Source organism: Loxodonta africana, chromosome 7 (genome assembly GCF_030014295.1).
Source record: "Loxodonta africana isolate mLoxAfr1 chromosome 7, mLoxAfr1.hap2, whole genome shotgun sequence".
NCBI classification, from domain to species: domain Eukaryota; kingdom Metazoa; phylum Chordata; class Mammalia; order Proboscidea; family Elephantidae; genus Loxodonta; species Loxodonta africana.
This window is the reverse complement of record NC_087348.1, coordinates 9,746,576-9,771,197: the sequence shown is the minus strand read 5'-3', so window position 1 is coordinate 9,771,197 and position 24,622 is coordinate 9,746,576. Positions and strand designations below refer to the sequence as shown.

General features: G+C 54.7%; 2 protein-coding genes across 2 annotated transcripts; one reads left to right on the top strand and one right to left on the bottom strand.

Annotated features, from left to right (window-relative positions):
- Positions 1-91: 91 nt before the first annotated feature.
- On the top strand, positions 92-2,410 carry SAC3D1 (SAC3 domain containing 1). The gene is made up of 2 exons (XM_064287823.1): positions 92-751; positions 1,805-2,410. The coding sequence occupies exons 1-2, from the start codon at positions 178-180 to the stop codon at positions 2,305-2,307; spliced, it is 1,077 nt and encodes a 358-aa protein (XP_064143893.1). The 5' UTR covers positions 92-177; the 3' UTR covers positions 2,308-2,410.
- Positions 2,411-2,707: 297 nt separating this feature from the next.
- On the bottom strand, positions 2,708-13,971 carry NAALADL1 (N-acetylated alpha-linked acidic dipeptidase like 1). The gene is made up of 18 exons (XM_003419601.4): positions 12,812-13,971; positions 12,557-12,729; positions 12,349-12,470; positions 11,841-11,963; positions 10,194-10,477; positions 10,000-10,104; positions 9,232-9,317; positions 9,031-9,150; positions 5,730-5,815; positions 5,584-5,647; positions 5,434-5,501; positions 4,953-5,044; positions 4,783-4,873; positions 3,998-4,079; positions 3,748-3,921; positions 3,586-3,673; positions 3,393-3,485; positions 2,708-3,055 (listed from the first exon to the last, which is right to left on the bottom strand). Exons 1-18 carry the CDS (start codon positions 13,069-13,071, stop codon positions 2,869-2,871), a joined length of 2,298 nt encoding a protein of 765 aa, XP_003419649.3. The 5' UTR covers positions 13,072-13,971; the 3' UTR covers positions 2,708-2,868.
- Positions 13,972-24,622: the final 10,651 nt, after the last annotated feature.

Sequence of the window (24,622 nt, the reverse complement as noted above, 5' to 3'; positions counted from 1 at the left end):
ATCACGGGACCCGCAGGGAGGACGGCGGTAGGCGGGGACGCGTGCGGGAGGCGGGCCTAGCTGGGCACCGCCCGCCCTACGTCTCCGCTGGCCCGGCGTGCCGGCCCGCAGAATGGGGCGAGTGGTCGCCGCAGGCCCCGGGATGCTGAGTGTCGGCCCTTTCCCCGCAGCCCACCCATGCCCGGCTGCGAGCTGCCCGTGGGCACGTGCCCGGACATGTGCCCGGCCGCTGAGCGCGCCCAGCGGGAAAAGGAGCGCCGCCTGCACCGCTTCGAGGTGGTGCCGGGGTGCCGCGGGGACCAGCCCCGGGCCGATCCGCAGCGCGCCGTGAAGGAGTACAGCCGGCCAGCCGCCGGCAAGCCCCGGCCCCCGCCGAGCCAGCTGCGGCCCCCGCGCGTGCTCCTGGCCGCGGTGCGCTACCTGGCCGGCGAGGTGGCCGAGCGCGCCGACGCGTCCCGCGCCGAGGTGGCCAGCTTCGTGGCGGACCGGCTGCGCGCCGTGCGGCTGGACCTGGCCTTGCAGAGCGCGGGCGACGCCGAGGCGGCCGTGGTGCTGGAGACGGCGCTGGCCACGCTGCTGGCCGTGGTGGCGCGGCTCGGGCCCGACGCGGCGCGCGGGGCTGTGGACCCGGGGCTGCTGCAGGCCCAGGTGCAGGAGGGCTTCGGTTCGCTGCGGCGCTGCTACGCGCGGGGCGCCGGGCCGCACCCCCGCCAGGCCGCCTTCCAGGGCCTCTTTCTGCTTTATAACCTGGGTGAGTCGGGGACCGGCGGAGGGGCAGAGCTCAGGGACTGGGGCCCTCCGTGAGGACAGTGGATGCCGGGGAAGGAAGGAGGAGCCATTAGCTCCTTCCCGGGAAAAATTGGAGGCATCTGGTGAATGTGCGTTCCCAGAGCACAAGATCCCTGAGCCCCAGTGGGTGGCCTCGGGCCTGCCCCTTCCCTTCTCGGGGTCTCGGTTTTCTCGGTAATAAAAGTGGACGGGGAGGTATTGGAATAGGGAAGTTGCCCTAGCTAGTGTTTTTTAAATATTTAATGTCTACTTCCGCTCAGTCTTGTAGAGGGGCAAAGGACATACATAGATGCCGACAAACATACCTGAGACAGAAGTTTCTAGACATTAGATCCTTTCTGCAGGTGGTGCGTTCTAATAGATTCTATTCCATCTAATTGTAATAAAGTACTGTTGGCTTCACAGCCCACTGCTGGGTCAGAAGCCCCAGTTTACAACAATGGCCCAAGGTTCCCACGTCCGTGACTCTCCTGGGAGGTAGGCTCCTCGAAGGAATGGCCGTCCTAGGCCAACAGGGGAAGGCATGGAAGTGCTAGCTCCCAGATCTTTGGGGTGCCTGGCAACCAGGGCAGCGGGGAGAGGGCTAGATACGAAGTCAGAAACTTGGATTTGGGGGACAGGCTCCACTATGTACCAACTTTAGGACAGTCCGAGGCAGGTCGTTCAGTTACCTGGGCCTCACCGTCCCCCATCTGTAAACACTATGCTCTTCGATGGTATAAGGATCTAGCCTGTTGAGGAAGCTCTGTAACTTCTGCCATCCCATAAAGATATGGCTCAGGAAGGGGTTGATGGCTGAATCTTGCCTCTCAGAGTAAGGAGGGAGAGTGGGCTTGGCCCAGGGACGTGGCCTATGAGGAGTGGGCCTGGCCAGAGCCGAAGGTAAGCAGGACTAGGGTGGAGACCACCCTAGGGCCAGAGGATATGGGTGTGGCTGAGGATTTGATGGTTTAGGATTTGCTGGGCTTGATCCAGGGAAGTCCCAGCAACCTTATCCCAGCTTCCACCCTCCTAGGCTCTGTGGAGGCTTTGCACGAGATTCTGCAGCTGCCCGCCACCCTGCGTGCCTGCCCGCCCCTGCGCACAGCCCTGGCCGTCGACTCTGCCTTTCGTGAGGGCAACACTGCCCGTCTGTTCCGACTGCTCCGGACCTTGTCCTACCTGCCAAGCTGCGCCGTGTGTGGCCACGTGGCCCGTGCCCGCCGCAGAGCCCTGGCCCGCCTTGCTCGCGCCCTGAGCACCCCCAAGGGCCAGACCTTGCCCCTGGGCTTCCTGGTGCACCTGCTGGCCCTGGATGGACCCGAGGAGGCACGGGACCTATGCCAGGCACACGGGCTGCCTTTGGATGGGGAGGAGGGAGTTGTGTTCCTGAGGGGTCTCTACAGGGAGGAGGAGCTACTCTGTCCAGGGGCCTGCCAGCTGTTGGTGGACAGCAAACTTCGGGGGCGCACCCTGGAGGAGGTCATCATGGCAGAGGAGGAAGATGAGGTAGTGGACAGACCTGAGTCCGAGGCATGAGGAAGGGCCGTGCAGTCCCCAGAGCCCCAGGAATGGGGCAGAGCACTTAGGATTCTTTACCGGCGTGATTCTTGGACAATAAAAGGGACTTGTTATATCAGGACCAATAGCTAAGCTTGATTTATTTGGAGGTGGGCAGGAGAAAGTTGAGACATGCTAAGGGCATGGGGGAAGAGGACCAGGCTGGGCAAGTCCCTAGGCATTCTGGGCCTCAGTTTCCCCACTGGTCCATAAGGGGTGCCTTTGGTGATCTCTGGGTTGGCATCATGTGTCCCACCGTCACCCACCCAGCATGGAGGGCAGCTGGTGGGTTTGCCATTCCCCATTTTCTCTGTTTCCCGGCCTCCACCCTCTGCCACCTAAGAGTCAGGATGCAGGAGGCTTTCATCCAGGGCTTGTCGATCCCCTTGGGTCTCTACAACCTGCCTTGAGCTTGCGAGCATCCTAGAGTCATGCCCACTTCTGGCTTCAGGGAAGAGGTGGACATACCCCAGGAAGGCTTGCAGGGGGCGGGGGTTGGACAAAGGGTGGCAGAGGGGAGCTGAGCAAAGAGGGCTGGGGTCAGAGGTCAGTCACAGGCCTCAGGGTGGCTGTAGCACCCTCCAGGGCTGCCACCACAATGCTGAGCTGATTCTGCACTTCAGCCCAGGCTGCAGATCCGGGGGCTGTGTCCCTGGCCCTGGAGTAGGCATTGGCCAGACCCGGAAATGTGGCTACGCTTCCCGTGCGGGGCACCCAGAGCACATGGCTAATAGGAGAAATGGGGAGGATCAGGGCCAGTGGGGGCCAGGAAAAAGGGATGCCTTAGCCTGAAACAGGCTCGGTTCCTGTGCCCAGCTAGGTGCAAAGCACCCCACCACCACCACCTGTGTCTGAAAGCTGGGGTGGTTACAGCAGTGGAGGCAAGAGAAGAAGTAGCTTCTAGTCTCAGCTCATGGGGAGCCTCCAGTTCTCCAGCTGTTCCAAGAGGCTGGGCATGCTCTGAAGTCCAGAGCAGTTCTGACATTCTCCTTCCCCTCCCTTGTCTGACTCTACTGGCCATTGCCCTACCCAGGTACTTCCCAGGGGCTTTGGGACAGGCTCACCTGTAGTAGCGTTCCTCTGGGAAGGCTCGTGGGTTCAGAAAGGTCCGTTCCAAGAGCATCAGTTGGTCATTAAGCATCCGGACCTGCAGGGGGCTGGGGAAGGTGGGTCCTGCCAGTCACCCTGGAGCCAGCAGCCAGGGTGCCCTACCCTGGACGGCCCCCTTCCCGACACCCACCCGCTGCCCTTGCTCACTCGGGGCTGCTCTCCTGCAGTGCCAACACACGTTGGCTCAGAGCTGCAGCTGCCTCCTCAAACTTCTCGACTGCGCTCACCAGGGGCCCTGTGGAGAACAGCCAGCAGCTTAGGCCTGGGGGTGTATGGCTTCCCTCGCCTCCGTGTGAGGGGGGTCCATACCCAGGCTGATGCTGTGCTGCCCTAGCAGGGCCCCGAGGTCCTGCTCGGCAGCCTGCAGGAAGGCGCGAAGGGTCTCGGTGTAGTCGCTGATGTTGAGAGGCAGGAAGAGGCTGTCACTGAGCCGGAGCAGCACGCTCCCTGCTGTCTGGGCCACGGCCCGGTGGCAGCTGAAACCTGCAGGGCAGGGGACAAGGTCAGGGCTCAGCACATGCTCCTCCAACCCCAGGAGGCCCCTTGCCTCCCTTCTCACCAGGGTCCACGAACTTGTCCACATAATCAAAGGTATCGAAGGCTGTGTGGTAGGTGGGGTAGATCCGGGCTGAGGTCTTGCTCTGGGGGAATAAGGCCCAGAGGGCATGTGCTTGGGATGGGCAGTGGTAGGAGGCGTACCTACAGTGAGCTACAATGTATGGACATTATTGAGTTAAATCCTGCACATCCATGGGGTAGGTTCTGGAATTTGCGCTTCACAGAGGAAGAAACAGGTTCAGAGGGGGTAAGTAAGTTGTCTGACATCACACAGCTAATGAATGGCAGAGCTGGGCCAGGTGCCAGTTTCACATAGAGCCTGGGCTTTGGAGTCAGACAAGGGGCTTCAGATCCCAGGTCCACACCCAGGAGCTGTGTGGCCAGGAAGGGTGAAGGAGTTGGGAACGGAGACGCTGGCTAGGCACCCTGCCTCCCTTACCTCATTTCACCCTCACCCCAGTGCTCTAAGTTATCCTTGTCTTATACCATTATTTCAGCAATTCTGAGATACACAGTTTTTCACATGTAATCTCTGAAATCAGGATCTTCTTACACGGAGTGTCATCCTGCAAGTAATTGGCAGCTTTTTGCAGAATAGTGCATAAAATAATGGTCCAGCTTATAACCAGTGCTATCTTAAACTTGATAAAATAACATAGATGGGCATAAACATGCTCAGAGAGGTTAAGAAACTTGGCTGGGGTAACACAGCCACTGAGTGATGGAACTGGATTCAGTCTGCATCGGGGGTGGTATGGGGCGGGGGATGGAGGGATGCACGCTCACCCGGTCATAGGTGTAGGCGATGTCCATGGAGGTGATGCCTAGAAAGTGAAGGAAGGGCGCGTAGTCGCTGCCAGCACCCAGAGTGCCCAAGCTGCAGAAAGGAAAGAGTTGGGTTGGAGGGTGCCCGGCCGGCAGCATGCCCGCGGCCCCTTTCCCAGCCCCGGGCTCACCTGGGGACCAGGCCGTACACCGAGCTGCTGCGGTTGAAGTGCTGGACCCAGTTGTCATAGATGCTGAGGCCTCCACGGCCCGGGGCGGGGATCTGGCCAGAGCAGAGTCCAGCCTATGGTGGGGGCCCATGGCACCCTGCCTCACCCCCAACTACAAGGCCCACTCCAGTGTTTCCTCAGTCCAGCCCCAAACCCATTGCCAAACAGTCCATAATGACTCAGGGACCCTATGGGGCAGAGTAGAATGGTCCCATAGGGTTTCCAGGGTTGTACATCTTTACAGAAGTAGACTGCCTTATCTTTTTCCCCGCGGAGCAGTGGCTGGATTGGAACCCCCCCACCTTTTGGTTAGCAGCCGAGCGCTTAACCACTGCACCGCCAGGGCGCCTTACCAGTTCAGCCCCAGCCCCTCTGGAAAGGCCCCGGTGCTGCCCGCCCATCTAGCCCCGCCCCAGCCTGCCTTAGCCCTGGCCCTTTCCACCTGTTTTGTGGAAGAGAAGACGACGCTCTGGACTGGAGGCGTCCCTTGCACCCTCAGGCTTGCGTTGGCTGTGGGAGGAGCAGAGAAAAACTATTCGGGCCCAGTCCCTTGCTTTACTCCTCCAGCTGCCGCCATTCTGGGCCCCCATACCAAACACCGAGATGTCCACGTTGATGTAGGCCACGGTGCGCTCCTGCAGCTTGCTGAAGAACTCCTAATGGTGGAAGCAGCCACATCAGCCCCGACCCCCTGCCCCGGGATCCCCCTTCGACCCCCGCCCTGCGCGGCTCACTCACCTCCGTGAATTCTGTGGAGCCGATGAGCCCAAACTCCTCGGCCCCCCAGCTGGCTAAGACGATTGATCTGCGGGGACGCCAGGTGCCTAAAACCAAACCCATTGCCATCGACTCCTAGCGACCTTATAGGACAGAGTAGAACTGCCTCATAGAGTTTCCAAGGAGCACCTGGTGGATTCGAACTGCCAACCTTTTGGTTAGCAACCATAGCACTTAACCACTACAACACCAGGGTTTCAGCCAGGTGCCTAGATGGGGATAAAGGCTGGAGGGCAGGGTCCCCCCGATCCCGGAGTGGCTCAGGGGGAAGATTGGTCCTGGAGTGGCTTAGGGGGAAGATCTGGGTGTGGTGAGGAGGGGAGGACTGTGAGGGCGGGGCAGCCAGTGACTGAGCCAGGCCTCTGTCCTTTTTTCCAGCCTCCCTCCTCTGCTGTGACCCCACCACACACAAACAACACTACCCCCAACACCAGCCTCCCTTCTGCAGAACACCCTGCCTCCCCTCTTCTCTGCCCCTAAGCTCTGGGGGGACTCCTGATCCTCCACCCCACTGCCCTCCATGCAGCCTAGGCAAACCTCACCCGTAACTCTCTTCAGGGGTTGATAATAATGGGCGCCTTACGGCATTACCCATATTAAGTCAATCCTCACAACATCCCCTGGAGAGAGGTACTATTCTTGTCTCCATTTTACAGTTGAGGAAACAGGCCAAGTTAAATAACTTGCCGAGCGTCACACAGCTCCTAAGCAGGAGGGCCAGAGCTCACAACTAGGCATGTTTCTAGCGTCCCCAGGCCTGACCACCAACCCACACCGCCTCTCGTAGCATCCTGCAGCCCGGCTTCCTTCTCCTGTCTGTGCTGACACTGCTCTTGCCATGGTCACCAGCCACCTCCTGGAGGTCTCAGTGGGTCCTGGCTTGCCTCTCACAGCTGGATCCAACTGCTCCCACCTCCTCCAGTCTCCACCCTCACCCTCCATAGTGCAGTGCTCCTGGTTTCACTCCCACCTCTGGCTGCAACTTGGTCTCCTTGACCGTTCCGCATTCTTTTGTTTTAAATATTTTTTTTTTAACTATTAAATGATTACATACAATTACAAATTCCCACACTTATTCCTGCCAAAGATGCATAAACTGAATCTAATCACGGAAATGTCACACAAACCGAAATTGTTCTACAAGATAACGTCGGGACTGGGAATGACAATGGCTGAAGACCCATTACAGATTGAAGGAGACTGAGGAGGCATGCAATGTGTGGCCCTGAATTCAATCCCCGTCCAGATTTTTTTTTTTTTTCTCTATTGCTATAAAGATCATTATTGGAATAATTGACAAAATTGTTTAATTTCCTGACTTTGATCGCTGTACTGTGGTTATGAAAGAAAATGTCCTTATTTTTAGGAAATACACAGTGGTGTGTTTCAGGGTAAAGGGGCAGCTCTTCTGCAATTTCAAATCTTTCAGAAATGTATAGGTAGATAGATAGGGAAAAAGCAAATTTGGTAAACAGTTCATCTAGAGCATCTAGATGGAAGGTATATGTGGATTCTTTGTATTGTTTTTGCAACTCTTTTGTAATTGTGAAATTACTTCAAAATAAGTTTTTTTTTTTTAAATAAGATTAATCCCAGCATTACCAAAGGGTAAAGTCAAAAGCCCAGCCCCTCTGCGGGCTGACTGCCCATCCTGCCCTGACCAAGACCCTTTCAGTAGATCTCAACCACACGTGTGGTTTCATGTACCATTCATGTCATCAGCTCCCCAGTTTGTATCTCAAACCTCTTTTCTGACCTGGAGCCTAGCACCTTTTTTACACCTCAAAATCAATAGGTGAGGAACCAAATTCATGTTCCTCCCCCTAGACCTGGCCTCTCTGACCCCATTTTTTTCCCTCATAAACAGCACTTCGGTATACCAAATGGCTCAGACTGGAAATCGGAAATCCGCGAGCCCTGCACTCCCTCTCTCCCTCCCCTTCCTAGCCAACAGATGCCAAGGCCACTCAGACCCTCCCCATGGGCCCCAGCCCAAGCCCCACAGTCCCTCCTGGCCTGGACGATGGCAATGACCCCTGACTAGTCCTTTCACACAGGCCCTGCCTCCCCATCCCCTTCCCTACTTGGCAGCCTTTAAAATTTGGACTTTTTCTTCTCACTCTCCTGATTAAAACCCTTCACCAGTGTAGCAGGCAGGATAATAGCCCCCCAGGATGTCCATGTCTTAGTCCCTGGAGGCTCAGAATGTTAGGTTACATGGCAAAGAGGACTTAAGGTTGCAGATGTAATTGGGGTTTCTAACCAGCTGACCTTAAATAGGGAGGCTATCCTGGATTATCCAGGTGGGTCCCAATGTAAGGGTCCCTAATGTGGAAGAGGAAGGAAAAAGGAGCCACAGTCAGGGGGAGCTGTGACTGCAGAGGATAGGCACCGAGAGACGACACTGCTGGCTCTGAAGACGGAGGAAGGGGCCGTGGTGAGCCAAAGAACCTGGTGGACCGGAAGCTGGAAAGGGCAAGGAAACAGATTCTCCCCAGAGCTTTTGGAAAGGAAGGCAGCCCTGCTGACACCTTGATTTTAGTCCCCTGAGACTCGCATTGGACTTCTAACCTGAACTACTGTAAGATAGTAAGTTTTTGTTGTTTGAAGACACTAAATTTGTGGTAATTGGTTACAGCATCAATAGAAAACTAAGTGGCTTCTCGCTGCCCTCAGGGCAAACTCCAAACTCCAGACCTGCCTGCTCTGCCCCCTCGTCGGTCCACACCGGCCTCCTTCCCAGCTGCACTGTCCTTCCCGCACCCAGAACTTCCTCCCATCCTTCCCTGAAGCGCTCAGCTGCTGTCTCCGCAGAGGCCTTCCCGGAGGTGGCTAGCACCTTAGATATTTTTTTCTTTATAGAACGTGTCACAGTTGTGATGCAGGGACTCTGGGGTGTCCACTGTGGGATCTCCGGTGCCTGGAACTGGCCTGGCACATAGTAGCACACGAGACATTATTTGTTGAGTTCGTGATTGTCTGTTGTCCCCAGCTGGGCTGCAGTTCCCCGAGGACAGAGGCTGGGCATTGGCTTGGTGACTGAGGCGCCCGGGCTTGGCTCCAGGACTCAGCCCACAGTCCATTCCTTGTCCCACACAGGGCTACTCAGGCTAAGGCTGGTGGTCATGCCTCTCTGCCCCCCCGGGCCCGTCAGGCTTGGCACAAGTAGGCCCGGAAGAATGAGAGAGGAGGCAGGACAGGGCGCCCACGAGCTCAAGAAAGACACAAGGGGGAGAGGCCCTGGACTGGGGGCGGGGCTCACCCTTCTTCAGCAGGGTCCCCAGGACGCGGGAGAGCTCCAGAAGGACAGCGGTGCCGCTGCTGGGATCCACAGCCCCGTGCACCCAGCTGTCCCGGTGGTTTCCATACAGCACATAGCGGTCTGGCCGAGGAGGAGTGGAGGGTCAGAGAACCAGGGAAGACGGAGGGTGGGGAAGGGGTCAGAGCAGCGAGGGGTGCTCACCAGGCTCCACAGCCCCGCGGATGATCCCGAGGACATTGGAGGAGTTCCGAAGCTCCAGACGGTTGTACACACTCATGTTTACCTGGCTGGGGAAGTGGGGGGCGTGTCAAGGGTCTGGCCCTGCACTCTCCCTCACCCAACCCAGGAGAAACTGAGGCCAGAGAGGGAAAGGAGTGGCAGCGAGCCTAGAGCCCAGGTCTTCTGATTCCAACTCTCCTTTTCATTCATTCATTCACTCACTCAGTAAATATTTATTGGGCACTTAGTGTATGCCCGCGCCATACTAGTCCCTGGGCAAAGAATGAGGCAGCTGTGGACCAGGCCCAGGAGGAAGTGAACAAGTGCAGGAGGAGAAAAGGGCCTGGGAGTCACTAACAAGCTGATGTGCAAGAGGACCCTGGCACCCAGGGGACTCTGTAGAGAGGGAAGCCAGGGGGCCAGGCCAGGCAGGAGCGAGCGTAGGGAAGAGTGTTCCCAGCAGAGGGAACAGCAAGTGCAGAGGCCCTGGTGCAGGACTGAGCTTGGGGTGTTCAAGAAAGGGGAAGGTGTGGCTATGGGAGATGAGGTGGGGTAGGCCCGGGGAGGGGCCCCACACACACACAAAAAAGGCACTGTTTTTTTGGGTGGGGGGAGGGGATGCAAGAGAAAAGAAACGGAAAGGCCAGGCCATGAAGTGGGAAGAGGGAAAGCCCAGGGTGGGAGGAGGATAACAAGAGGAGAGGAGAGCTGGGGAAGTGGGGAACAGCTGGAGAGGTGGGGCCCACTCACCTGTCTGCTTGGAATTCCCCATCAGGCCGGAAGCCGGGCCCCAATCTGTAGTCACAGCCCAGGGCTCCCTGCCAGGTATCCGGGGCCAAGTTTCCCTGGAGGTTACTGGGGAGAAGGGGGCCCTTCAGAGCAGGTGTGGGGGTTAAAGTTTGGGGCTATTGGGGCTAGGAGGGGCCCCCAGGGCACAAGCTCACCAGAGCAGGACTTTCGCATCCTCGAAGCCAATGGGCTGGGAGGGAATTGGGGGAAATCCAGAGGCAGAGGCAGGGTCCAGGCGGAAGGAGGAGTGGGTGGCCGGAAGGTAGGGAGTCAGGGGGTCTCCAAAGTATTCAAAGTAGGAGCCTCGCTCCACCCCCGAGGGAGGCAGGCCCCACGAGTGGGGGAAGGTCTCGTTGGGCAAGCTCTGGCCATCGTTGATGTCAGCAGGGTCCGTGTACACTAGTACCCCCGCCACCCCGTAACTGGCGGCGTTCACTGCCTGCAGGGGGCAGAGGAGGCCGGGGCTGGATGGACTTCTTGCTCCTCTTCCTCCCTCCTAGGGACAGCGCTATCTTCCCAGGCAAGATGGCATTTGCGCAAGGTGTGTATTGCCAAACTGCTTTGTAACAGCAAAGACTTTTAACAAGCCAGATGTGTGCCAGTGGGCCTGGTTAGACCGTGGACACCACCCAGCAGCAGCTGCATGAAGTGACAGGTGTATGGCTCAGAACAGTGGGCCTAGCACGCAACATTGACATGAAAAGGGGGAGGAGATAAGGACATATTTGCATGTGCTTATCCCATAAGAACACTCTGGGTAGATATCCCATAAATAATAAAACTTGTTACCTCTTTGAAAAATGTGTCTAGAGGAAGATTTTTTCTCATGCTATACCTTTTTACGGAGCCCTGGTGGCACGGTGGTTAAGTGTTAAGGCTGCTAGCCAAAAGGTCACCAGTTCAAATCCACCAGTCGCTCCTTGGAAACATTCTGGGGGCAGTTCTGCTCTGTTCTGTAGGGTCGCTATGAGCAGCAATTGACTCGGTGACAACAGGTTGGGCTTGGTTTTATACCTTTTTATAAGAAGCCCTGTTGGCACAACTGCAAGCTGACAGGGACTCAACCAGAGGCTCCGAGAGATAAAGTCCTGGCAATCTGCTTCGGTAAAGATTACACCCAAGAAAACCCTGTGGGGTAGTTCTGCTTCATCACATGAGGTCTTTAGGAGCTGGACTTAACTCAACAGCACCCAACAACAACAAACCATTTTATATTTAAAAAAAAAAAATTTTTTTTTTTTTGAACCATAGACATGTAAGACCTAGTCTAAATTTTTAATTGAAAAAAAGCAGAGGGGGCAACAGGAGGGATTTCAGTTGAATATTCAAAAAAACTACTTCACAGGAAGACGTAGCCCAATCCCCTTATTTCCTAAAGATCAGAGAGGTTAGGGAAGGCACCCAAGGTCACAGAGCAAGTCAGTGGCACAACACGAATACCAATCAGTGGTACAACATGAATACCAATCGCCGTCAAGTGGATCCTGGCTCACAGTGAACCCATGTGTGTCAGAGTAGTCCTGCTTCATAGAGCTTTCAATGGCTAATTTTTCAGATCACCAGGCCTTTCTTCCAAGGCACTGTTGGATGAACTCAGACCTCCAACCTTTTGGTTAGCAGCCAAGAACTTAACTGTTTGTACCACCCAGGGACTCAGAGTTCAGCTTTTCTGTACTTGCCCCCCCACCCCCAGCCCAGGGTGCAGCCCACCACTCAACACTGCTCCTTACCCTCCCCCTTCCTTCTCCATGGCCAGCCTCTCTCCCCCACCCAGGCCCCCTGCATTAAGGGCTGGTGCTCACCTTCGCCCCACGCCCTACACCTCCATAGCGGGTCAGGGCAATGGTGCCATTGAGCTCGATGCCTTGAGTCCATAGCTCCTTAAAGTCTTCTTCTGAGCCCCGGTTGGCATAGACAAGGCGGCCCTATGCCCAAGGGGAAAAGTGATCCTCAGAGCGGGCCCAGGGAAGGACAGGGCGGGGCGAGGAGAGAGGGAAGGCTGGGTGGTAGGATGAAGGGCTTAGATTCTCCCCCAAGCTTGTAAAGCTCCCTGAGGGCAGTCACACCCAATTTCTTCTGTGTCCAGGTGCCTGTATCAGGCCTGGCCTTGAGCAGGAGCTGTTAGTGTTTGTTGAATGACTAAGCGATGGAGAAAACAAGTAGTGAGGGAGTGTAGAGGCAAGTCATTCTGAATGCTGAGCCCCAGTTGAGACACTTTTCCTTGATGCCCCTGGGGCAGCGTTGGGAGGCTGGGTGGGGGAGCCAGGGGGAGCTGGGCCATGACAGAGGGGAGAGGGTATTCCGGCCCACCTGTGGGGTCCCAGGGGGAGCATAAGCAGCATAGGGTGGCACCACATCGGGTCCCCCCTGCTCCCCGGTCAGATTCTCCTCTCTCTGGCGGCAGGAGAAGACGACATTCCCGTTGGGGTCCACTGTGAGGGGTGGGCAGTGTCAGGGCTGGCCCGGCAGCCCCCCACCCCCTCCCCACAGGCAGTTCCAAGCCTGGGCAGGACCTCACCCACAGTCACAAGGTTAGGCTGCTCCTGGCTGGGGAAGGACAGCAGCACCTCGTACGTGGTGGTCTCAGCCGCGTCCAGGCCCGACGTCTCGTCCCTCCAGCGCTGCAGCAGCAGCTGGACCAGGGCCTCGTCGCGGGCACTGGAGGCCAGGTGTGGTTCCCTGGAGAGTTCTCTGCAGGTGGGCAGAGGGAGGGACAGGGTCAGCATCAGGGAGGGGCCTCTGGCAAACAGGGGAGGCCAGACAGGTCTCTCACCTCAGGTTCTCCTGGATTCTGCTGGCCTCCAGCTGTCCCATGACACTGTTCAGGACCTCCAGGTCCAGGTCCTGGGAGACCAGTGGGTCGGCCCCTTTGGGGATGGCTAAGTGGCCCAGGATGATCCCTAGCCCCAAGAAGGCAGCAGCCCCTACCCCCACCCCCAGCACCTTTGCCCACTGCATCCTACGGAGTCTCGGCCGGCTAGGGTGGCCCTGACTGAAGCTCCTTATAGATAGGATATCAAGCTTGTTAACCATTACCCCGTGGGTGGCACTGCCCTTTGTCCCTCAGCTGGCAGGGAAAGTGCGGACCATCCTGAAGCTGGAAGTAGCTCCACGTGAGGGCAGCGGGCAGCATCTGTTCACATCTGCCTCAGTTTCCACATCACTCACCCAGAAAGGACCTCCGAGGGCATTACGTCCACACAGGGACAGTAAGGCCCAGCGGGTAAGGAAAGTCTCACCCAGGGTCTCCCAGTAGGACAGAGGCCACGCCAGACCTGGACCTCTGAGCTTCTGTGTCCAGAGACGGGTGAGCCTCTGCCACCATCACCGCCTTTGTCCCCTTTGGTGTCATTTCATCAGCCCTGCCTGCCTAAGCAGGTTTTGAGTCCTAATTCCATCCTTTCTCGATGTAATCTCTGTGGCCTTAGGCAATTCACTTAGGCTCCCTGAGCCTACTTTCTTAGTTGTAAAATGTGGTTAATAGAACCTACTTCAAAAAAATGTTGCAGTGTTGTCATTAAACAAGATAGCATCTGTAACAACGTCTAGCCCAGTGTCTGGCATATAGTGGGGGCTCAGTAGATTTTAGTCACCCCTCCTTCACCTGACCCCGAAATCTCAAAACTGAAAGCTAAAAGAAGAAAGACCCAAAGAATTCTCTGTATTATCCTTAAGGGGTCTCACTTATGGGAGAAGGTGGGACTCTTGGAAAGGGAAGCTGTTACAGAGGACAGTGGGAAAAGCCCATGCTTCCTTGGCAAAGTGACTTCCTTCTCCATCCCCTGGTCCTGTGTAGAATTCACTCACCCATCCATTCACTCACCTGTCCATCTATACATTTGTTCACTCCTTCACTTATACATGCAGGCGCCATTCCTTCCTGCAGCTCTATGCCAGGTCCGTGCTAGATCCTGGGAAAGCAAAGGTTACCAGAAACTCAAGCCCAACAGGGCAGACAGACAGGCTTTGAGTTGAGTGAAGTGATAAGTGCCCCTATAGAAGAGGACCAGAGTGCCCCCAGTGGGGAGAATGAGGAATTCTGTCTGGGGGGACATCTGAGATGAGCAGGCATTCAGCACGGAGAGCAGGCATCCACGCAGAGAGCCCAGCATGGGCAAAAGTGGAGAGAGAAAATGAGACCCCGAGGGAATCTCCAAGTACTGGGCCTCGTCCAGATCTCGTGACTGAGAGGTTCTCCAGGGCTCTCCCCATCTGCCATGGCCATCCTACCTTGGGACTCTGATCTGACCAGACAGTTTATAGCCCATCTGGCTGGCCCAAAGATGCCTGAAGAGCTGGGGGAGCTGGGCCGTGGTGGACTGTGCGTGTGTACATGGTGCGTGTGTGATTTCATAGACTGCCTCTCAGAGCCGGCGTCCTTCCTGCTCACAGTCCCATTTTGCTGGCACCACCTGTCCCCCACCCCATGCCCATCTCCTCTGTGCTGCTGGTTGGAGGGTGAGCGTGGGAGGATTGGGGTGGAAGGGGGTGTAGTGTGATCAGTGACTTCAGGGAGGGGCACCAGGAAGCTGCCCTTCTTGGCCAGATGATTATCAGTGCCCAGAATATGACCTTGGATCTTATCAGAAGCCCATCAGTGCAGGGACAGCCCACATTCCTGTGAGGACACAGGAGGACAGTCGCCACCAGGTCGGCAGTGGGATGCCAAGGCCAGCCGATAAGCTGAGCCCCACCCCCTCCTGGAATGATTTAGCCGCAACTCCTGAGCAAGAAGTGGTGACATCTGAGTGGGTGACTCCTCTGTGAGTGCGGCTTATGTCTGAGAGGGTGTGAGACACAAGAAATTGGCACAGGCTGTTGGAGTCAGATGGTGTCTACACTGCTGGAGGAACCAGACACAAACGCGATCAATTTCCTTCCCCATCTCAGTTGGGCAGAGTGGTGGCAGTGGTGTGATCCCTCCCTGAACTTTTAGTGTGAATGTGGGGATGGAACTCACCTAAGGTGGCTAAAGGGTGTGGCCACCTTCTACCTTTCCAGTTTACACTGACTCCAGTAGTTCCTTGGTCTCTGCAGGGCCACCAATCGGCTGGTGCCCCCTCCTTTCCAGAGGCCCTCACCTCCCTCTTGCAAACCCTTTCAACTCCCTTGACTCTGCTTTGGTCACATTTACCTGGTTACATCTGACTGTCCACCTCCTCTGTGCCTGCACCTGCCTGGCACCTGGATTTGCCTGGAGAGTCATGTGACCTGGCTGGTCTCACTTTCCGTTTGTGATCACAAACGACAAACAGGTCCCCAGTACTGCCTGGCACTCCACTATCTTTCCCTGGCCCACTCTCTCCCATGCTCCTAGACAACTATTTCAGACCCTCTTCTCCCTTTTCAAGGAGCCCGGGTGGCACAGTGGTTAAGTACTCAGCTGCTAACCGAAAGGTCAGCGGTTCGAACCCACCAGCTGCTCCACGGGAGAAAGACCTGGCAATCTGCTCCTGTAAAGATTACAGCCTTGAAAACCCTCTGGGGGCAGTTTTACTCTGTCCTGTGGGGTTGCTATGACTCTGCCGCAACAGGTTTGGGTATTTTTTTCTCTCTGCTTCCCGTTTCACGGAGAAAGCCAGCCCCTGCCCACCTCCTCATCCCTCTCTCCAGTTACTGTGGGTGAACGGCCCACACCCCATCTCAGGCCCACCTCTGCCCCTGTGCACTGGAGCTCAGCCCCTCAACTACTTAGGAACGTGGCTCCAGCAAGGTCCCCGCTCTCTCCTACTCCACTTTTGTCTTGAGGGGATCATGTCCACCTGCCTGCACGCTCCCATTGATTTCTCCCACCTTGAAAAACATCTCTTAGTCCCGCTTGCTCCTCCACTTGGAGGCTTTAGCAGCTTGGAGGAAACGGGCCTTTTCAAGAGCAGTTGGAGTGGCATGACGGAGAGTGCTGGGAGCCCAGGCACCCAGACCTGCGTCTGCTGGGCCTGAAGCCAGGTCTGAGCTGGGTAGGTCCACTGGGATCACATGATCATCAGCCAGAGAACCGGTACCACCGAGACACAGGGCCTGATGACAGGGGACCAGGAGAGCTGGACACAGCTCACGGCCTCCTGGCCGGCCTGGGCCTCCTCCTGGCCGGCCTGGGCCTCCTCCTGGCCGGCCTGGGCCTCCTCCTGGCTAGCCATCTCTTCCTCCAGCTTCAGGGTCTTATATAGTGAGTTCGGCTGGGACAAAGCATTGCAGGCATCAGAAATGGGGAGGAGACCTTGGGCAGACACCTGAGGCCCCTCTAGTGCCCAGCTGGGCTGGGAGGCAGGGAGGAGGCCACAAAGGAAGGGGGTCCAGGGCTGAGGGTCTCACCAGGTTTTGCAGCCTCTCCCCCAGGGCCACGTTGTCCACTTTGGTCCTGCTCAGTGACTCCCAAACCCTAGGGTCGAAAGAGAGACTCCTCAGTCCCTAGGTCTTGTCCCAAGAGCCCCAACACACACCTCCTGCATGTATATAACCTGTTACAGCCACTGCGGTGGTGGTCTACTATAAGCCCAGTCTCCTCATCCTGGCAAAGGCACCAGGTGGGGAGGGAATTATAACAGGGGGCTCCAGACAGAGACTAAAGACACCTTTTCTCTTCTTTAGCAAGAGAAGGCAAGCGGCTTCATCATACAAGCTGGGCTAGAAACCCTGAGGTCACCCTTGAGAGAGGGAGGCATAGGGCTAGCCACCTGGTGGACTGAGGTAGGGGCTGTGACAGGAGTCTGTATGGTTCTGAGCCAGGGAGAAGGTGGACCTTGAACCAGCCTGGCCTGAGCACTCTGGGTCAACTGGGTAGGAATGAAAGTTTTGACCCCTCAGGTCCAGGGCTGTGGGAGCCCGTGGGCAGCCCTGAGGGAGTGCCCTCACCCCGATCCAGGACATCTGGCATTACTACAGGGGGGCAAGGCGTCCTGGGATTGCACTGACCCAAGCTGCAGAGGACGGCCACCTCTCAAGTGCTTGGACAATTAAAGGTGGGGGTCCCTCCTGGGCAGCTACGGGACTAATGTGCTAATGCGGGTGCACGGTCGACTAATGCAAAAGAGCTGTGGCCATGGCTGTGACCCCGACATGAGGAGGATGCTGGCAATCAGGGGCGAGGACCTGCTGTCTGTCCCCTGCCAGGGAGGAGGGATGTGGGAAAGAGGAAGGAAGAGGAAAGCGGGGAGTGAGGGAGGGAGGAGTGAATGTGCAAATTCAGGGCTGTTGAGCCCCAGGCTCTAAGGGAGAACCAGGCCTGGCCTCCTGAGGGGAGTCCTGTCACTCTGCCTGGCCGCCCCCCCAAGCCTGGCTCACCTCTCGCAGTCTTCCCTCAAATGACTGATCTCCATTGAGGTTCGCTGGGGGCCCCAGTCTTCCTTATCTAGGAATGGGCATTCCTGGATCTTCGAGTCCCTGGGGTGGGCAGGTAGTGAGGTTTGGACCAGAGGGTCAGAGACTGGGGGCGGGGGACCCAGACTTCAGTCCTGCCTGGGCCTCCCCTCTGCACAGTCCAGGGTTGAGTCCTGACCCAGGTCTGAATGGTCGTGGGGAAGCAGCCCCCTGCACAACCCCCACCACACAAGCTTACTCTTCCGGGGGAAGCAGACCCCTGCACCCCCCACCACACAGTCACACGCACTCACACAGGCTTACTCTTCAGGGTCTTTGGGTTGGGTGGCCTCTGACGTGTTTAGAAGTGTAAACAGGAACCTGATGGTGGGCTCTGGCTGCCGGTCCAGCTTTGGCTGCAAAGAAGGTGGCTTTGCAGCGAAGGTACAGAGGGTGGTTGAAGGGCACCAGGCTGCTGGCCCAGACCTGGTCTTCCCATACCATGCATCCCTGCCCATCTCTCTGCTTGTCAGGGGCCCCACCCTCTGTATAGCTCACCCACGGAGGAAAGCCACAAGTGGGAATAAGTTGTCCAGGAAGCGCTCCTGGAACAGACCTCTGCCCTTTCTTCCAAGCTGGGCCCAGACTCCCCCCTCCCACAGCTGGAGGCTGCAGCAAGAGAGTGGGGCTGAGATGGCTGGAGTTCTGGGCTCCACCCAGGAAGGGGAGAGAATTCCTCTACCCCTGCCACCCGGCCTCTGCCCTCAGCCTTGGGAGGCCCTGGTGCTGCCTGTCACCTCCTCGTCAGACTCCTTGGAGACCTGAGAATCTTCAGGCTTCCGCTTCTCAGCAGGCTGCGCCACTGATTCCACCACAGGCTTGGGGAAGGCCCTCTGTCGGCTCCTGGGAGACTGAGGGGACAGAAGCCCAGGCAGGTGAGCTGCAGCCTTGTTACATTGTCTTGGGGCAGCCTCCAGTCCACAGAGGCTACACCACCAGTAAGCCAGACCTCTCAGAGTTTCAGTTGCCAGATTTAGCAAATAAAATACAAGACGCCCAGTTAAATTTCAATATAAGATGAACAACACATAATTTTTTTTAGTATAAGTATATCCCACACAATATTTAGGATATACTTATACTAAAAAATTATTTGTTGTTAATCAGAAATAAAAATTTTACTGGGTGTCCTATAATTTATCTAAGGTGCAAATGGTTTGCATTGGACTAATGGAAAGGTTAGTGGTTGGAACCCACCCAGTGGCACTACAGAAGAAAGGCCTGGTGACCTGCTTCTGTGAAGATAGCAGCCAAGAAAACTCTATGAAGCAGTTCTGCTCTGTAATACATGGGGATACCATGAGTCAAAACTGACTTGCTGGTAACAGGTTTCATTTGGTGATTTATCTGGCAACACTATGGAAGCTGTAGAGTTATAGCATTTTAGTCGTGTGTGGGTTGGGAGCGTGGGGATGCTATTTAAAGGAATCCTATAGAAGGTTTTTTTATTATATTAAAAATAAATAAATAAAATAAAAAAAAATTTGGGAAAAAGTGGCAAATTGCTCCCATTCTTGGTGTGGAAATAATCTGTCAGACGGACGTGGAGAAGCAAACCAAAGGGCAGAGTGCCCACCATGCCATTCAGACCCCAGTCAACAATACTCTTGTTCTCTCACCCACCTAATTTTCCACCACCTTTGAACAAGCCTCTACTCAGACTAAACAGGGTCTCACTTCCCAATCCCACCCCAAACGCATTCCCACCGCCAGGCCTTGTCCAGGCCATTCACTCCTCTCCCGGTCCCTTTCCACCCTCTGCCAAGTGGACTTCTGCCCACGCATTTCTCTGCTGAGCAAATGCCCCTCCCAGGGTCTCTCGGAACGGTCCTGCCTGTGGTGCTGGAGCCCAGACAAGCTTGAGGATTTCTGGGCTGCTCTCCAGCAGCTGGTGTGACATGTTCCACCAACAAGGCTTGAAATGGCAGTTTCTTTCCAAGTCACAAAAGTCTTGAGTCGCTAGACAGAGTCGTCACCATTTTTCACCTTCAGATTTTCAGAACCTTGGGCATCTGCTGCCCAAATGATCAAGGACAAGTAGCAACTGCAGATGGGGCCCCTTCATCACACTGAGCTGCACCCCGACGTCTGACAGACCTCTGGGTTTGAGGCAGGAGTCTACAGAATGTGCTTCCTGCAATACACTAAACCGTCCTGAGTCGATTTTGACTCACAGCGACCCCATGTGACAACGCAAAACTGCCCCATAGAGTTTTCTAGGCTGTAATCTATGGAAGCAGATGGCCAGGTCTTTCTCCCATAGAGCCGCTGGGTGGATTTGAACGGCCAACCTTTTGGTCAGCGGCTGAATGCCTAATTGTCACGTTGCCAGGGCTCCATTGAAACTTCCTAGGTGGTCTAAAGGAGCCCTGGTGGTACAGTGGTTAAGTGCTCAGCTGCTAACCAAAAGGTCAGTGGTCCGACTCCACCAGCCGCTCCATGGAAGAAAGATGTGGTAATCTGCTCCTATAAAGACTACAGCCTTGGAAACCCCATGGGGCACTTCTACTCTGTCCTGTAGGGTCACTATGAGTTGGAATCTAGTCAACATAATGGGTTTTTTTTTTTTTTTTCCAGGCGGCCTAAAAGAACACAGTTCCCATCCTCATGATGGAGACAGGCATCTCGGGGGCCCCCAGTGCCCACAGAAGGCCCATAATCCAGGAACAAGGCCAGCTCCAGGCTGGTGTGGGTGCTTGGAAGCAGGCAGCTCTGTGCCTGTGTGATCTTTCCCAGGGAGAACCTGGCAGCGGATAACAAGAGCTACAAAATTAGCCAGAGCCTTGCACCTTGTAACTTCACTTCAGAAACGATGGCCTAAAAACAACTCTGAAGGGAAAAAAGAAAAAATTCACGCAGAGGTCCATCGTGGTGATCTAATGGGCCCCAATACAAGAAAAGATAAGTAAATTATGACTTATTAATGTGCTAGAATATGATTTATTTGTGCAGTGAATGGGCCCCAGTAGACACTGGCTGACCTTGGGCCAGGTCCTGAGAACACACAAAAGAACATGACTTGTTTCTGTCATGTCTGGAGGTTGGAGAAGGCCCCAGGTTTGCAGATGATCACAGAGCCGGGAGATGTGATACAACAGAAATCTGTACAGGAAGCCCTGGTCGCAAGAGGGGGAGCCGCACACTTTGCTTAGGGTCTCTAGAAAACTTCACCGAGCAGATGACGTCTGATCTTACACAATGAGCAGGATGTCTGTTGGCCAGAGAAGGATGGAGGGTGGTGCAGGAAGGAGCAGCTTGGGCAAAAGCAAGATGGTATAGAAGCGCCTGGTGTGTTCAGGAGTGAGACACCCCTGCTGGGACACAGGGTAGTGGGCAAAGGGCCCACAGGTTACCAGGAGGCACCGGAAGTCTTTGTGTGTTTGTCTGCAGGGGCTGTTTGGGTGAAGCTTGGAGGTGGGTGGGAGGAGGAGACAGAGGGAGCAGGAAGCTGGAAGCTGAGGGAGGGTCTTGGGAGGGAAGGAGAGGCAACTGCAATGCTGCACATGACAAGTATCTAAACTATGCTAACACTGGGGAGGGTGTGCCTGAGACACTGTCACACCACAAAAGCAGGCCTCTTGTGGTGGCCTGTACATGTAGATAGCAGTGCACCCTGGAGGTTGTCAAATAAAACACAGGATGCCTAGTTCAACTCGAACTTCAGATAAACAATGAAAATTTTTTTTTTATAAGCATGTCACAAATATTGCACTGGACATATTTATACTAGAAAATTATTTGTTCTTTGTCTGATTTTGGGCATGCTTATACTAAGAGAGGAAACCCTGGTGGCATAATGGTTAAGTGCTATGGCTGCCAACCAAAAGGTAGGCAGTTTGAATCCACCAGGTGCTCCTTGGAAACCCTATGGAGCAGTTCTACTCTGTCCTATAGGGTCACTGTAAGTCAGAATCAACTTGATGGCAATAGGTTTGGTTTTTTTTTTTTTTTCTTTTTGGTCATACTAAAAGAAATTCCTTGCTTATCTGATATTCAAATTGAACGGGGTGTCCTGTTTTTTAATGTGCTGAATTTGGCCACCTTAACACCAGGTCCCCACACTGGGGCTCATCAGAGCAAACTGGGAGGCATGAAAAGTTTCATAGTTACCGGTTAGTATGTGAGGAGGGTGACTGGAGAAATATACCGTGTTTTTATGCAAATAATTTTCTTTCCAACCGCGCCCCCCCCACCCCACCCCCAGGTATTTTCGTAAGAACACTATGCTAGTTTTTTTACATGTTGCTGTAAAAAAAAAATTAGCATAGGTGCTTCAAAAATACCTGGGGCAGGGAGTGCAAGATTGGCAAAAAACGCATGACACGCTTGTTAGTTGTATAAAAATACAGTACATATAAGGAGTTAGAAATGAAGAAAGTTGTAATAAAATAGGAAGGCCAAGGGCCTTTAGTTCCTGAGCTCTTCTCTCTGCCCACAGCCCAGCCTTCAGGCCTGCCTGTTGAACTGTTGACTGTGCCCAACCCGTCTTTCCACAAGGCCACCAAAGGTCCTCCCTAGAGAATGCCTAGCGTTCCTTTAGTGCCCCCTCCAAGGTCCCACTGGCCAAGTAGACAGGTGCTTAATATGGACTTAGAAGACAGCTCAGAACTGAAAATCAGTAGACCCGTGTTCAAATCCTTCTCTGCTGCTGACAGGTGGGGCAGCCTCAGGTGCTCAGGTTCAATGGGTAGTCAAGCCCACAGATATTTACTGAGATCTAACTTTATTCAGGAAACCCTGGTGGTATAGTGGTTAAGTGCTACGGCTGCTAACTAAAGGGACAGCAGTTTGAATCTGCAAGGTGCTCCCTGGAAACTCTATGGGGCAGTTCTATTCTGCCCTATAGGGTCGCCATGAGAATCGACTCGATGGCACTGGGCTTGGTTTGTTTTTGACTTTATTCAAGACCCTCCTCTGAGTGTTGGGAGGAAACAAAACCAAATTTCCTCCTTTAAGGAGTGAATACTGGATGGGGTATGACACGACTAGTGACCACTTATTAAACACAGTTCTACCTGAACATACTATTGTTCATTGAGTATTTACTACATGCTAAGCTCTTTACTTGTATCACTTTATTTTGGTTTTGCCAAAACGCTATGAGGTAGGTACTATAGTGAAACCTGTGAGAGCCGGAACTCAACTGGACTGCCTTGTTTTTCCAAGTCTCGGGAGTTTTCAGCCTTTGACGAGGTGCAGTCTTACCACTTTCTAACGCTCTCTATTTGTGGGAAATATTTGAGTTTTCCTTCTGACAGGTTTCCACCTCACACAGGTTCTGGCTTTTGCAGGTTTTACTGTATTATTGTTCCCATTTTACAGATAGGGAAACTGAGGCACAGAGAGGTTAATTAACTTGCCTGGGATCACACAGCGCATAACTGGCTGTGCCAGGATTCAAACACCCCTGGACTTGGACCCTGTGCTCTTGCCCACTATGTGACCACTGCGGAGGAGACAGGCAGGAAGGAAAGGCTGGGCAGAAGTGACCTACCCAAGCAGGATTCATCCAGCAAGGTAAGGGTAGGGCAGAACACTCAAGGCAGACAGCAGGCTCTTCAAAGGCTCGCCGGTGCAGACTTGGTTGCAGCTTGGGGCCTACACTGAGTCTGTGGACCATCAGACCAGAGATGCGGGTCCCAGCCTTGTCCTGGAGTCCTCGTGGGCCCTGCTGAGGGAGTCAAGGTTCTGGTTGCAAACCACTGAAAACGCTGGCTAATTTGAGCAGTCTTTGTTAGTTGCCATGAAGCCCATTCTGACTCATGGCGACCCCAAGTGTTACAGAGTAGAACTGTTTCAAAGGGTTTTCTTGGCTGTAATCTTAAAGGAAGCAGATCCCCAGGTCTTTTCTTCCGATGGGTTCAAACCACCAACCTTTATAACATAGTCATGCACAAACCATTTGCACCACCTAGGGACCTTAATTTGAGTAGAAAAGGAGTTTACTGGAAGAATCGGGAGTCACTGAAGGAAATTTTAGAACCAGATTCAAAAAGGCAGGAGCTACTGCTGTTGGTGGCCAGAACCACATTACAGCCCACCACAGGAGCAAACGATAGCATCCTGCCATCTCCACACTGGACAATGGAGGCCAGGGGAATGACTGCCCCTGGACATGTGATGCCGCCCCCCTCACTGAATCCTGTCATCCTTGTCTGTGGTCCTCTCTCCAGGTAGTGAACCTGATTAGCTGAGCTGAGCCAGGCACCCACCTCCTGGCTGCCTGGATGAGGGAGAACCAGTGTCTGGTCTCTTCACTCCACGGAGGGAAGTGGGATCCCGCAGATTCCCACCTGGAGGAGGCTGCGACACTGCACAACCAAAGACCAATGACCACGTGTTACGCCACCACATGGATAATGGGCAGTCACCAGAGGGTTTTACACAAGGGATGATAGTACCACATTTTGACTCTGAGGAAACTCATTCTGGCCCCAGTGTGGGCAGTTTGGAGAGATGACAGAGGCTGGTGGGAAGGAGGCCCACTCACAGTCAGTGCGTTTGTCCAGTGGCTGTGGGGGATGCTGAGGGGGTAGTGCTGACAGGCCTTAAGGCTGACGGATGGGGGAGGCGAGGGAGAGGGCAGAACTGCCCACGCTCAGGTTTTGGCTTATGACCAGGGCAGCTGTAACACTAAGGCCTAGGGCACACAGGAGGTGGTGAGCTGGCCGATGAGCTGAGTTTGAGATGATTTCTGAGTTGAGAGATCTGGAAGGCAGTTCCAGATTCTCGTTTGAGGCTCAAGAGTTGAAGATAAAGACTGACAAGTCTGTGACAAAGAGGTGGCCCAGAGAGCTTGAGTTTATCCAGGGAGAACAAGTAGTTTGGAAGGAGGGTCCAGGACTGAACCCGGGGGCCCTGGTGTTTAAGGGGAACCCAAGGAAGAGGGGCCACCAAGGAGCCAGCAGTGCCAAGAGGACTGAGAAAGGTCGCTCCAGGCCAGGCTGCAGAGGACCCGCCTGTAGTATCAGGGGATCCCTGGTTGCCTCTGCCCAGTCTGAGAGATAAGAGCACCCGCAGCAAAAGGAAAGGAATCAGAACTTCAGAGCATTCTTCCAAGGAGCTTAACTCTGGAAGGATGGGGCTACGGTAGTAGCTCATACAGATGCTGGCCAAGGCTTTTTTGAGTTTTTTTTTTTTTTTTTTTCAATTGTGCTTTAAAAGTTTACAAGTCAAGTCAGTCTCTCATACAAAAACTTATACACACCTTGCTATGTACTCCTAGCTG

Excerpts from the sequence above, each read along its gene's own strand:
- SAC3D1 (XM_064287823.1), top strand. The coding sequence starts at position 178 with ATGCCCGGCTGCGAGCTGCCCGTGGGCACGTGCCCGGACATGTGCCCG. Across the intron at positions 752-1,804 it reads CTTTCTGCTTTATAACCTGG|GCTCTGTGGAGGCTTTGCAC; the intron begins GTGAGTCGGGGA and ends CCACCCTCCTAG.
- NAALADL1 (XM_003419601.4), bottom strand. The coding sequence starts at position 13,071 with ATGGTTAACAAGCTTGATATCCTATCTATAAGGAGCTTCAGTCAGGGC. Across the intron at positions 5,816-9,030 it reads GGGGACCCTGCTGAAGAAGG|GCACCTGGCGTCCCCGCAGA; the intron begins GTGAGCCCCGCC and ends GTTTGGTTTTAG. Across the intron at positions 4,080-4,782 it reads TCGCCTACACCTATGACCGG|AGCAAGACCTCAGCCCGGAT; the intron begins GTGAGCGTGCAT and ends TTATTCCCCCAG.